The sequence below is a fragment of the Vanessa atalanta genome, chromosome 29 (assembly GCF_905147765.1).
Source record: "Vanessa atalanta chromosome 29, ilVanAtal1.2, whole genome shotgun sequence".
Lineage (NCBI taxonomy): Eukaryota > Metazoa > Arthropoda > Insecta > Lepidoptera > Nymphalidae > Vanessa > Vanessa atalanta.
Genome location: NC_061899.1, coordinates 225,416 through 239,181, shown reverse-complemented (window position 1 = coordinate 239,181; position 13,766 = coordinate 225,416). Strand labels below are relative to the sequence as shown.

Below are 13,766 nucleotides of genomic sequence, written 5' to 3'. Positions count from 1 at the left end.
GACGACAAAAGGGACGACCCCTTTGTAATAAATACTTACATATACCAACTCATATCGATGTTAGTTCGAGCTTTTACAGTAACATATATACTAAGATTACTTAGTACATATTACGATGCGTGTTACAGTAAATATAATCAGTACTTTTAACATAATACTCCAAACAAAAACAATAAACTAAGATCTAAACATTCCAAATAACTTGCTAATAGCTCCGTTATAATAATTCACTGATATTAAAATGGCTACCACAGATTATATAGTTCTCAATGTCATGTCAATTCAAGGTCAAAGTATTTTATTTAACATGACTCCTGCAGCCAGTGGGCGGTGAGTATCTCATGAGACGATCAGATCACTAAATCAGACCGAACACTCCAGACAACCCTATTTAATAAAATTTGTTGAAACAAAACAATATCGATTTTCAATATATACGTATACATTCCAAATTAAATATAAATAATAAAACGGACAGTGTACAGTTTACTCGCTGTCCGATTGAACTTTTTTCTTCCTCTTGCCCTTGGGGTGAACCTTGTACATGTGCTTCCTCAGATCCTTCAGCTTCAGGTATTTGCACGGGCACTGCTTGCAGAGGAACTTGAAGTCCTCCGGGTTCCCGTGGTTCCTCAGCGAGTGGCGGTCGCGGATGGCCTCCGATATGAAGGAGCGGTGGCACGTCGAACATTCGAACGGCTTTGATGTGCTGTGTGACTGAAAATTGAGAATGATTTTGTTAAATTGATAAAAATACTAGGCTTGGTGTGATGGTATGTATAGTCTTTTCCAATGGAAGTAAGAAAAAAGATAAACGAAAATTAGATTCACGTATTTCATGCTATTTGCTAATAACTCAGCTATGTTACGCACTACAAACAGTCCGTGATTAATATATATTTATTTACAATACAGCACTATTACACTTAACTACTTATTACCACTTTAATTTTACTTCCGAAATTCCGATAACAGTTTCTTCGACGTTAAAAACGGCATTTTTTCGCAAATCCATAGTGGATATAATAGACTAATCAAGCTCTCGACCAATGATATCGCTTCAATTTGCTGTCAAATGTTGTTTATTTGGCTTTTCTCCTCTCATGGTTGGAATAGAGGTATGCTATAAGATATATTAACCATCAAAATGTTACGCCTCTTGCGCCGTAATTGAACTACACCCGAGAATCATTAAGTAACATTCCAAGGTCACTCACAACTTTCAAATGCCTCTTCAGACTGGAGTTGGTGCCGAAGCTGGTGTTGCATATCTCACAGAGGAACGGCCTCTCGTTCCGATGGGTGCGCTCATGGACCTGTTGAAGAATAAACATTGTTTAAGTCAGTATTTATACGCCCCACGACTTTCCCTTGACTTGATTACAGACCAATATGTATCTTGTTGACATTTGCTAAAATTTTCGAATCATTAATTTGTCCAGTGTTAACATGGCACATGAAATCTGTAATATCAATGAATCAGCGCTGTTTTTTTTAATCGAGATCTACATTGTCTGCCTTAACACTATTTATTGATGACGTGACGGAAAGCATAGAGTATAATAATCAAAAAGATTTCAAATATACGGATTTCTCTGAAGCATTTGATGTAATTGACCATAATATTTTTCTGCATAAGCTTGAAAGCTACGGTAAATGCGGAAGTTTTGGTAAGTGGCTGAAATCTTATTGAATAGATAGAGAAATGAATGTTGTTATTGGGGGATATCACTCCTATACATTCGTCGCTACATCTGGAGTTCCACAAGGCTCCCACCTCGGCCCCTCATTGTTCCGAATATTTATCAACGATATTGTAAGCTGTTTAAATAATACTCAGATTTATGATATTTATCAGTTTAATGACTAATCATTTGATTGTAAATTAATGACTAATTAATAAATAATCGACTCGGATAGACCTATGATACGGTGCGAAGAGTATAAAATGAAATTAAATCATCAATAATGTTACATTATAACTTTTCGTAGAAAATTATTTAAAGTAAACTTTACTACAACACAAAAGCGCCCAATTTAAAAAAAAAGTTCAGAAAATAAAGAATCTAGAGGCCGTGGTGAGAGTGAGAGGGTCGTGCTTAGTACGTGACGTTGGTAAGTAGTTTTGTCACCTGCAGGCTGTAGGCCTCGAAGAAGCCCTTCCCGCAGTACGTGCAGCGGAACGTGGCGCCGCGCAGCACGCGCTCGTGCGTCTTCATGTGCACGTTGAGCAGCGCGCGCGACCCGAACTTCTTGGGGCACTGCGCGCAGCCGTGCGTCTTCTCCTGCGGGGAAGCGTTGGGGCATTGGCAACTCACGCCGGAACCGACTATTTTGGTCTCTATTACTTTTATTGTCTCCTATCGTCGCTTGAGTGACTTTAAGGTTCGATGATGATAGATGACCGTGAACGACTTGTCTTTGGTCTCTCATAATTAAATTAGCATAAACGGCGTTACCTGTACGAAACTTACAAAACTTCAACCCCACATCTTACCCCTTCGAGGGTTAAATTAAAAAAATAGTCCATGAATTCCCTCAGGATTCAAACTATCTCAATACTAAACGTCATCTAGATGAAACAGATAGTTCCTTTTGCATTTATAATATAAGTAAAGTTCAAATTAAATGTTTTTAAAAGAAAACTAAATATAAGAGGCCCACCTATCCCTCCTCTTTTATTTGAAATAGGTAGGTAGGCTGGCATAGCCTTAATTATTAAATTAATATACAGTAGTAGCAAAATCTCACTAAGTGTGTATCTCTATGCTTGGCCAGCGAGTGTGGATGTTTGAATCTCTTGGGGCAGTCGCTGCACTGGTAGCCGGAGTCGCTGGTGTGGGTCGCGAGGTGAGCCCGCAGAGCCATCCAGCCCGTGAGGGTCTTACCGCAGATCTTACAGTCTCGAGACCGAGTTGGGTGATACCTGGGAACATAAGTATTGGAGTAAAGAAACAACCTGAACATGTACCAAACGTCAACCACCCCCCCCCCCACCCCTCCTCACCGATCCTGAATAGAATAAAGAATATGGTGTTTCTTTAAATAAAAATATAAAATGAAATTCCATAAAATATAAATGATTCTGAAAGTATCATTACTGTGATATATATTTATATGTTGAAATATAACTTCAATTAAAATTAAGTAAGAGTTATATCCTGTGAATCTCCCACAACTGGGCAAAGATTTCCCATCTCTGATCATCTTGTTCTTTGTAATAAAATTCCTTAACGCGTCCTATAGTAGAATGAACTGGCAGATATCACTTAAAGAATAATCTTAAGGTCATACCCCCTCCAGTCAACCTTTCTCTCTCTTTTCCTTCAGTTTGTCTCTGTCTATTGTATACGGTTTTATATCATAATATTTAAACTAATTTTTTGTTATTGTTTTAATTAATTTAATTAAACTCGGTTGATTCTTTATTCCTGTTTTTCTGTTATTTAATATATAATATATAGCCGAAGATACTTCGTTCCGACCGGAAGTCTGACGACATTTTTCTGATGCATTGTACAATGTAATAATGTAATAATAATACTAGTTTCACATTAAATTTAACTTCATCCAAAATTGATTCAAAGTGTAAAGTGCACGTAAAGATTAAAATCAAAATATACTTTATACAAGTAGGCTTTTATAAGCAGTTTTGAAACGTCATTCTACAAAGCCGTATTAAGTGAAGCTACCATTGCTTCGGAATTTAGATTCTACCGAGAAGATCCGGCAAGAAGCTCAGTAAGTCTTTTTCAACATTGAAGAGCATCAAAGAGCCTACTTTAATGAAGTATATTTTGATTATTTATAAAAGTTATTGTCTAAAACTTTCAAGATAAGGCGTAGCAAGTAAGCGTTACAGTTGCAGATTGACTGACAAAGAAATACTTCATATCTAAGGAGACAAACGCACTGTAGGTCTTGCTTCAGTTCTTCTCAAATCTGGATATATTCTACCAATAAAGAGAGGGATGTTTGTTTCAGCGTCAACATCTATGAGCAGTGGTGACCACCATCAAATCTCTAACCATTAAATATCATCTAAGCTGAATTTTGTGTCAGACATTAATGTTCAATTGTATTATGACGCAATAAACAAATAACGATTTGTACAAACAACCCATGTTTGTTTAGGAGTTTGTCGTGACTCGAAACTGGTTATGAAAACTATATATGCAATATTACGTCTTAATAACTTGTGTTAAGGATCAAAATCGCTAACATGGCATCGCTATATTTCACATTTACGCTATATTATGCCTTATGTTTACAACGTAACTCTTTTGTACGAGCTAAAATATTACGTTGTTAACGGTAAAGCTCTTGATCTCATTGATTTATACTTGAATCAAAAAATTCACGGGTCTATTCATGGAATAAAGTCTTTTGGATCTGTACTAAGAATGGGCGTTCCACAAGGATCAATTTTGGGTTCTTTTTTATTTTTGTTATACATAAATGATCTTATTTTTAATGTTTAAGATATTTTTGAGAAATGACAAGTAACTGATATTGATACTGCTTGATTAGTATACTTTTTACGATTTTAGATTTAAAATTGGGGATAATATTGTTTAATTATTGCCTTTAAATGACCTAAAAGTTTTTATTTCGTGATATATGGTATATCGGAATCGCATTTCATCCCGGAATTAACTAATAATCTATCGAGAACTAGGATATGTCCCTTGTGTCTGTACGCAGACGGGCATAAACACTCCATATTCCTTTATATGTTTCTTCATTACACTTAACTACTCATCCGATCATTATGAAATTTGTAGACAGATTTGCAGCATATGGACCAGGTGTGTAAGGGGCAAAAGAAAGGAAACTAGGCTGTACCTGATAGGTGCGAGGGAAGGTGTGGGGTAAGTGCCCTACGCCGGTGAGGCCGCGAACGGAAACCAGTAGATAATTAGATTAAAAACGAACCTTTGTTTATGATTCTTTAAACTGGCCTTTGCGTTGAACACTTTATCACAGTCCTTACAGCTGAACTTCCGTCCTGGAGTATTCACATCAGTCACCTCGCTCTGATTCATTCGCTCGACCACTCTCGCCTCCTTCCTCATGTTGCGCCTCATCTCCTTTTCCTTCTGAAGTTCCAGTCTCTTCTCGTTGGTCAGGCCGAAGGAGTGCCACTTCGTGTGGATAAGGAATCGCTTCGGATGATTGAAGTACAAGTTGCAGTGTGGACATTCGAAAAACGCACCTTTTACTGATGCACCTGCAATTATGTACGGCAATATTATAACGATGATGGTATTTCTGAGTGGTTCCTGCCATGACAGCCCTTGTCACCTTTTTCTTTTTTACAGGTTGCCTACCTTTTATAAAGAAAAAGGTGGAAAAGATTATCGTGGCAAATGGACCGCCTAGATGTAATCTGCACCACTCATAGACATTGGTGTTTTAAAAAATATTAAGGATTCACTACATCTAAATAAGATTGGAAATATTTATCTATTTACTTAAACTAAAGTTAAGTAACAGCAAATGGTACACTGCTGGGTTAAAACCTGCCCTCCCTTTTGAGGAGGAGGTTTGGAGGTAATTCCACCAAGCTGCTCTAATACCGGTAGGTAAGTATGCGGCAGAAAATCGTTCTAATTAGACACATGCAGTTATCCTTCATCGAGCACGAGATGGATTATAATACTGTTGTATTATAAATAAAGATATATTAATCACAAACTATTTGTAGTATAACATAGTTGAGCTAGAAACACATTGAATGGAATATGAAAATCTAAGGTTCGTTTGTCTTACTCTTTTGAATAGCTACCAGATTTCGTTTTAGGGGATGGTCGTCAGGTTTAAAGTAAAAGTAGTCTAGCTAGGTTCATACCAAAATAAGTGGCCGCCTAGCTGTGTAAAAAGTCGCAGGATCGACCCTGACCCCTTGGCCTATTGTTGTCGCCACTCCTAACACAAGTGGTAAGCTTAAAAGGAGTCGTAATTAGGAATATTATTAATTCCTTAATTCTCGTTTCTTTTTTAAAAATAAAATTAAATAAAAAGTTTCATCAAATTCTGTTCATTGGTTGGGCCGTGCAAGAGAGAGACAGACAGATCTAGCAGATTCTAAAGTTAAAGAGTTTAAACTCTCTGAATATAATATTTGTATACATAATGAGCAATAGTCATTAAATATGTTCGTTCATTGCATTAAAGCATCAATATTAACAGTGTCCTATTAAAAATCGATTTTAAGATTTAAAGTATGTTTTTTAAGTCATTTGCCGTATAAAAGTTTTATTAAGTATATAAATTAAATGTGGCAGTGTTATCTTTACACAAAATAAAGTAAAAAGAACAAAAAACAGAAGATCTTGTCTTAGTTTGAAACCATCGAAAAAGTGACAGTACTCTTTATTTTTGTAAGTGTCTGATGAAGTCAATTAAGTGAACTAATTTTTTGATTGAAACCTAAATATACGTGAATACGAAATAAGTGTTAATTTATTATAAAAGGAAAAAGTGCGTACGATTTATGTGATAGTGAATTAATAACAATTATACCCACTTACAAGAAAGATATTAACAATTACTCATTACTTTTAAAAAGCGTTCACCAATTTCGCTACATCATTAACATCCTCGGTAGCTCAAGTGGTATCGTAGCGGATTCAAGTCGCGGCGAACACGAGATCGAGCCTACGCAATACATCAAAATATTTTTTTTCAAATGATATATTAGTAAGAATCTAAACAAGTAAGGATTCTACAAAAATGCCGACCTGTGCTGGATGCCACGAAAATTTACCTAAGAAAGAATTTATGACATGTTCATCTTGTAAATTGAAATATGATATTCAGTGTGCTAACATGTCTTCTGAACAATATGACCTAATGAGTTTACAACTTAAGAATGGTTGGAAGTGTCCCGAATGTTGCAGTAAACAACCAAAAATGGGCAATATCAATACACCTATTCGCTCTGGTCTTACTAATGCTAGTTGCGGCAACAACTTCGATAATGAAACATCATTTGTTACTACGCGTAAAAAACAAAGCAAATCTCCGCTGGCATCCGAAAGTGGAATGCAGAATTATATTACTGAGGAAGGGTTCCGCCATATACTCAAGCAAGAACTTACTGCAACCATTAAAGACTTAGTCAGTGCGCAGTTGAATAACATTAATGACCAGATAGCAGAGTTTTGCGATTCACCTTTCTTTTATAAATAAACAATACGAAGAGATTAAAAACATAATAGACGAGAAAACTACAATTATTGAACAGCTAAAGAAAGACAATGATCATTTAAAAGATACTGTTAAAGATCTTGCCACTCGTTTAAATGTAGTAGAATTACATATGAGAGAGTGTAACATAGAAATTAATGGTATCCCGGAGCATAAGTCCGAAAATTTAACTAATATTATCTCACATATGGCCCAAGTAGTTAACAATCCTTTGTCCTCTGATGACATACAACATGTAACAAGGGTGGCAAAACTAAATAGAGATAGCGATAGACCACGCTCCGTGATTGTCAAATTACGCAGTCAAAAACACCGTGATGCTCTCTTAGCAGCTGTCGTTAAGTATAATAAATTAAACGTTCAGGATAAGTTAAATTCTCACCATCTCGGCATCGGAGGTACTCGAACTCCAATATTTGTGTCTGAGCACCTAACTCCATTTAATAAATCTCTTCATGCAGCCACTCGTAAAAAAGCAAAAGAAATGAAATACAGGTTCACTTGGATACGGAATGGAAGAATATATGTAAGGAAAGACGAATTTAGCCAGGCAAAGTTAATAAAAAGCTTCGATAGTCTTCATGTGATAAATTAATAATATAAATAATAAATATCGAATGTTGGCGTACTATTCAACTTTAAAATGCTTGAGATATATTACCAGAATGTCAGGGGCATAAGAACTAAAACGGATGATGTTTTGAAGAATATTATTAATTCAAATTATAAAGTAATTGCCTTTACAGAAACTTGGCTAAATTCAAACGTTACTAACAACGAATGGATTGATGATCGCTACATTGTCTACCGTAAAGATAGAGTATGTTCAACAGAATCTAAGAAGGATGGGGGAGGAGTAATGATTGCTGTGTCACGAGATTATTCCTCGTTTCATATTACAAGTTTTGACAATGATAACTTAGAAGCTATTTGGGTGGTGCTTGAGATTGAGACTCATGGAGTAACTAAAAAACTTGCAATCTGTGTTGTGTATTTTCCCCCACCTGTTAAATTGGATTCTTTAAAATGCTGGTTTGATAGTGTCGATTCAGTCTTGGAAGAGGTAAATGATGTTATAATTTTGGGAGATTTCAACCTGGGATTTATAAATTGGAGTCCTTGTGATGAGTCTACTTTCATGTCTCCAACAAATTATCAGAACACATTAGGTTTCTCATTAATCGATTTCTTGACATTAACAGATTTAAAGCAATTTAACTGTATAAGCAATTGTAACAATAGAATTTTAGACTTGGTAATAAGTAATATTTGTAATGTGTCCGTTGTTTCACCACTTGATTTATTGAGTAAATTAGACTTTTCACATCCAAATCTCTTGATTAAAGTTTCTTTCACTAATATGTCTTATCTTCGTCCAAAAACTCGTACAGGATTTAATTATTTTAAAAGTGATTTTACGTCAATTAAGTCTAAATTGAAAAAGATTGACTGGCATGATCAGTTTTCCGTCTGTCAAAATGTTAATATTATGGTTAAAACTTTCTATGATTTGTTGTCTAAAATCATTGAGGAATATGTGCCGAAACGAAATGTATCGAGATCTAAGTTTCCACATTGGTTTCAGCCGAACCTGGTCAGACTTCTTGCTGAAAAAGACAGATTACATGACAGATTTTCTAAATATGGCAACCCACGTGATAAATTAGAATTCAAACTCATACGAACTCGCTGTCATAAATTATATGACAAATGTTATAAAAACTATAAAAAGAATGTTGAGTCTAATATTACCAAGAACCCCAAATATTTTTGGAATTATTTTAAAAATCTCAAAAAAACTAACTCGTCGTTGCCTCAATTAATGAAATTGGACGATAAAACAGCACATTCCGGCCATGAGACTGCAAATCTTTTTGCCAGCCATTTTTCCTCAACCCAGATTTCAAATAATAATGGAATACTTTCTAATGATTTTATGGAACCTTTTAATATTCCGACTATATCAAAAGCAAAATTCACTGAAAATGACATTCTTAATAAAATAAAATTGCTTGATTATAAGAAAGGCGCAGGCCCGGATGGCCTTCCTGCTCTATTTGTTAAAAGATGTGGCTCGGCCCTCACTTTACCGTTGGTTATGATATTTAATCGGTCTCTTGAAGAAGGTACCTTCCCCGATGAATGGAAAAAAGCGCGTATTGTACCGGTGTATAAAAAGGGTGATTTAACAAATATTAAAAATTATCGACCTATATCTGTTCTGTCTTGTTTTTCTAAGCTCTTTGAAAGTCTTCTTTACCCCATAATCTATAATCATCTAAATAACTTTATATCAAATGACCAACATGGGTTCAGAAACGGTTTTTCGGTTCAAACCAATCTTGTAAACTTTGTCTCAGACCTAGCACAAGATATTGACAGTGGGTATGAAGTAGATGCTATCTATACCGATTTCAGCAGCGCCTTTGACAAGGTTAGTCATCCGTTACTTCTTGAAAAACTAAGTCGATGTGGTGTTTCGGGCTCTCTTCTAAAATGGTTCATGTCGTATCTGTCTTATAGATCACAGGTGGTAGCGGTCAATGGTTTTCAATCTGATGCTTATTTTACCACATCGGGTGTACCACAAGGTTCTCACTTGGGTCCTGTTTTGTTTTTATTATTTATTAATGATATCACAAACCACATAAAATCATGTAAAGTCTCTTTATTTGCTGATGATTTAAAGATATATAGAAGGGTTGGAAGTCAATCAGATGTTAAGATAATTCAGGACGATGTAGATAGAATTTATAAATGGTGCAAAACAAATTTTATGACTCTCAACATCAATAAATGTTTTCATGTCAGATTTTCTCGAAAAAAAAAACCACTTGTGTCAGGTTATTCTATTGGCGACGCACAATTGCAAAAAATAACTGAGATTATGGATCTTGGTGTCATGGTGGATAGCCAATTAAAGTTTGTTTCTAATATTACCAGTATTATTGGTAAAGCATCTAAAACATTAGGTTTTATCAAACGTAACACAAAAGGATTTTCCGTGACTACCAAGATCTTGCTGTACAATGCTTTTGTGCGTAGTCAATTGGAATATGCTTGTATTGTGTGGAATCCCATTTATACTATTCATTCTCAACGTGTTGAGAGTATTCAGCGTAACTTCACTAGGCATCTTGCCTTCCATTCAAATGAGTTCTCGCATAGACAACCATATGTTCAAAGGCTTCTGCATTTCAAAATGCTGTCTCTTCGTGACAGACGATGCGTGCAGAGTCTTTGCTTCTTACATAAAATACTTAATGGTGATATTCAGTACAGTGGCCTAGTCGAACGCTTCCTTCTAAATGTTCCTTATAAATGCCCAAGGAATTCTATTCCGAACACATTTCACATCCCGCGCGTTAAAACTAATCTTGGATCCCAGTCTCCCGTGGTGCAATTGGCAAGATTTTGTAATGAAATTTCCAAAAAGTTGCCAGGTCTGGACCCATTTTGTGATTCGTTTCATGTATTCAAACGAAAAGTTGTCGACTATTTTTTTTTTTCTTCTCTAAGTTAATTAGTTTTCCTAAGTTTATGTAGTGATGTTTTTTGTTTTTATTTTGTGATTTTTGCGTAATGTTTTTGTTTTATTTTTGAATTAATGTGTGGACTTTTTAATTGTACACTGTTTGTAGTTTGTATATGTTATGTGCACTTGTCATTGACGTACATATCTGATATTTTAATATAGTCGCTTTGGCTGTAAATGTTTAATATGTATGTTGTAAGTGTGCTTGTTTAAATAAAAAAAAAAAAAAAAAAAAAAAAAAAAAAAAAAAAAAAAAAAAAAAAAAAAAAAAAAAAAAAAAAAAAAAAAAAAAAAAAAAAAAAAAAAAAAATAGTCAAGTATACCCTATTCCAACCACAAGAGGAGAAAAGCCCAATAAACAACATTTGACAGCAAATTGACGCGATATCATTGGTCGAGCTTGAATAATCTATGACATTCACTATGGATTTGCGAAATGATTTGAACGTCGACGAAACCGTTATCAGAATTTTGGAAGTAAAATAAAAGTGGAAATAAGTAGTAAAGTGCAATAGTGTTGTATTATAAATAAAGATATATTAATCATAAACTCTTAGTAGTGTACAATATAGCCGAGTTATTAGCAAATTGCAGAACTGTTTGTAGTGCATAACATAGCTAAGTTATTAGCAAGTCGCATGAAATACGTGAATCTAATTTTTGTTTATATTTTTTCCTACTTTCTGTGGAATAGGCTATAAATATTCTACTTTCAACTATAGGGTATATATAGCCACAATAAATTGCCCCAGCTAGGACAGTCAATCATAACATATTCATAAATGTCTTTTCTGAAATAAATATGAATATAATCTTACCGTTCCTTATAACTTCTTTCGCCACGTTAATACTACTTTCAGAATCTATTATATCATTATTCGCAACATCTTCATTCTGTATACCAAATATGTCTCGGTGAAATGGATTCAAATGTTCCATGTCGACAATACTCGGTACAACTTCAACTTTTATAATGACAGAGTTATCTATAATAATTTCATGTTCTGTTGATGCATTATTGTCCGTCATTAAAGGAGGTTTAACATCTTCACTATCAGATGACTCCTCGTCGCTGGCACTCTGACTATCTTTACCAGTTTTCGCTTTGTCATTTTCATTATTGCTGTTATCAGTATTAGCAGTTTCCGTATTTGTATCGGTTTTAGTGATATTTTCATCTTCAGTGTCCATTTTATCGTTACTTACATTCGTACTCTCCTGACTTGATTCATCGTTAGAGTAATTCGATGGTGAGGGTGAATTTGATTGACTGTTCAATGCTTGACTACTGTTTGAAACTGATGCTTCAGATTCTCTTAAGTTTGATTTAGTCTTATCTGTTAAGCCTCGATCGTCAGAAGGGCTATCCTGACTAATGTAATCGCTCTTCCTTGAATTTGACGAATGTGACAAAATATTTTCTATCATTTTTACGGTATTCTCCAAGCTACGTCGTCTTGAATCTTGGTCTTTTAAAAACCCTTTGCCTAAATCTGAACTAATGTAGGGATAATTTGGAGTCAAATTAGTTTCAAGGTTTTGGGGTTTGGGAATATTGAGATTGTCCGAGAAACTAGGCTCAACTGTCTTTTGAGGGATAACATCTTGTCTTAACACCGGTTCTTCGTATGTGTTTAAAGGTTTCTGTACGATAGGTGTATATTTCTGTAATTTTGCACTCAAATCAAGGTTGTCTTGGTTCCCTCCATTTTCATGATTATTCAACGGTACGTTTATTTCAGGGCTTTGATATGGACTTGAAAAGATATTCAACATTTTCTGAGGCTTGTTGCTTAAGTCTATATTTTGTTCGTAGTACGTCGGCCGCGGAGATACGAGCCTCTCTTTATCTAAGTGAGAATAACCATCCATCTGTTTATGTAAGTCCGGTTTTGATTTAGCGTTCATATGTAAACTATAATCTGTGTATTGTCTAAAATTAGGTTTGTAACACTGATAGTTGTGGGCATCCATGCCCATTTGCTTGTGAAAGGCCTTCGTTTGGACTTGCGGTATGTTCAACGTCTTATTGACACTGTGCTCTTTGTGTTCGGTGTAAGGATCCGGCTTACCGTATTGATAGCCGAGCATACTATGCTGATCACTGTGCATGTTCAGATTCATTGGCAACATGCTCGTCTGCCAACTGTCGTGCATCGGATTAGGGGCTATGTTACTCGGTTGAAAGCCAATCGGGTGAAAATTTTGAAAGTGACTCAAATTTGTATTCATATTTAAGCCGTAAGTACCGTAATCCGGTAGATTGAAGTGAGAAGACGGCTGAGGTTGAGGATGGGCTATTTTACCCAAATTATTTATGTTATTATCAATGTTCATCCTGTCGTTCATCGATGTCATGTTTGTTTGAGGATTTACGTTCATTGGAACATCGCTTCCAAACTGTCCTGTATTATGCAACATTGTTAAAAACTCACTTAACCGATTTGTTTTAGTTTAAAGTAATTCGATCGACACAAAAACACTGCATAAACACAATCCCCGATGTCCATTTTGACATTCTCATATACACTCGATGCGATAAAATGATTTTTGATGTGGGAACGCCTGTGCTATCGTATATTGTTACCCGACCAATATAAAGACATTGCTATGTATAAGCACATAAATAACACTCTTTCCTTTCAACACAGATGTAAACAATTGCTATCCCTTTTCTACATTGGAGAAGTGGTTTTCTTATCCCTGTCTAATTATTTCGATAAGAGTGCTATCTAGTAATAAGCAGAATATTACACGTCATTTAGTTTTGCGCAGGTTATATCAATGTTTTTTTTTTTAATTCTGATATATATGTTAGTATTTATTAAAATGTTTTTGATACAATACATTAAAAAAAATGTACATGTTATATAATGTTAAACTTTAAAATTAAATAATTGATAAAGTTCTTTAATATGGTAAATGGTAAGCATATTTTTTAAAAAATGATATCAGAATTATTTTTAACTATAATAAATTATTAATGGCTTAAGACTGTTATTTTCCTATTTATTAATTA

General features: G+C 34.9%; 1 protein-coding gene across 1 annotated transcript; it reads right to left on the bottom strand.

The window, feature by feature from the left end:
* On the bottom strand, nt 1-13,335 carry LOC125074985 (zinc finger protein 37-like). Its single transcript, XM_047686497.1, has 6 exons — nt 11,566-13,335; nt 4,936-5,230; nt 2,752-2,926; nt 2,133-2,285; nt 1,218-1,316; nt 1-717 (listed from the first exon to the last, which is right to left on the bottom strand). The coding sequence occupies exons 1-6, from the start codon at nt 13,166-13,168 to the stop codon at nt 487-489; spliced, it is 2,556 nt and encodes an 851-aa protein (XP_047542453.1). The 5' UTR covers nt 13,169-13,335; the 3' UTR covers nt 1-486.
* Between the last annotated feature and the right edge of the window lie 431 nt (nt 13,336-13,766).

What these genes read in the sequence shown, in the direction of transcription:
- LOC125074985 (XM_047686497.1), bottom strand. Translation starts at nt 13,168, where the DNA reads ATGTTGCATAATACAGGACAGTTTGGAAGCGATGTTCCAATGAACGTA. An exon ending in TTAAAGAATCATAAACAAAG is followed by an intron (nt 2,927 to 4,935) that starts GTTCGTTTTTAA and finishes TTATGTTCCCAG; the next exon opens with GTATCACCCAACTCGGTCTC. An exon ending in AGCATAGAGATACACACTTA is followed by an intron (nt 2,286 to 2,751) that starts GTGAGATTTTGC and finishes GCTTCCCCGCAG; the next exon opens with GAGAAGACGCACGGCTGCGC.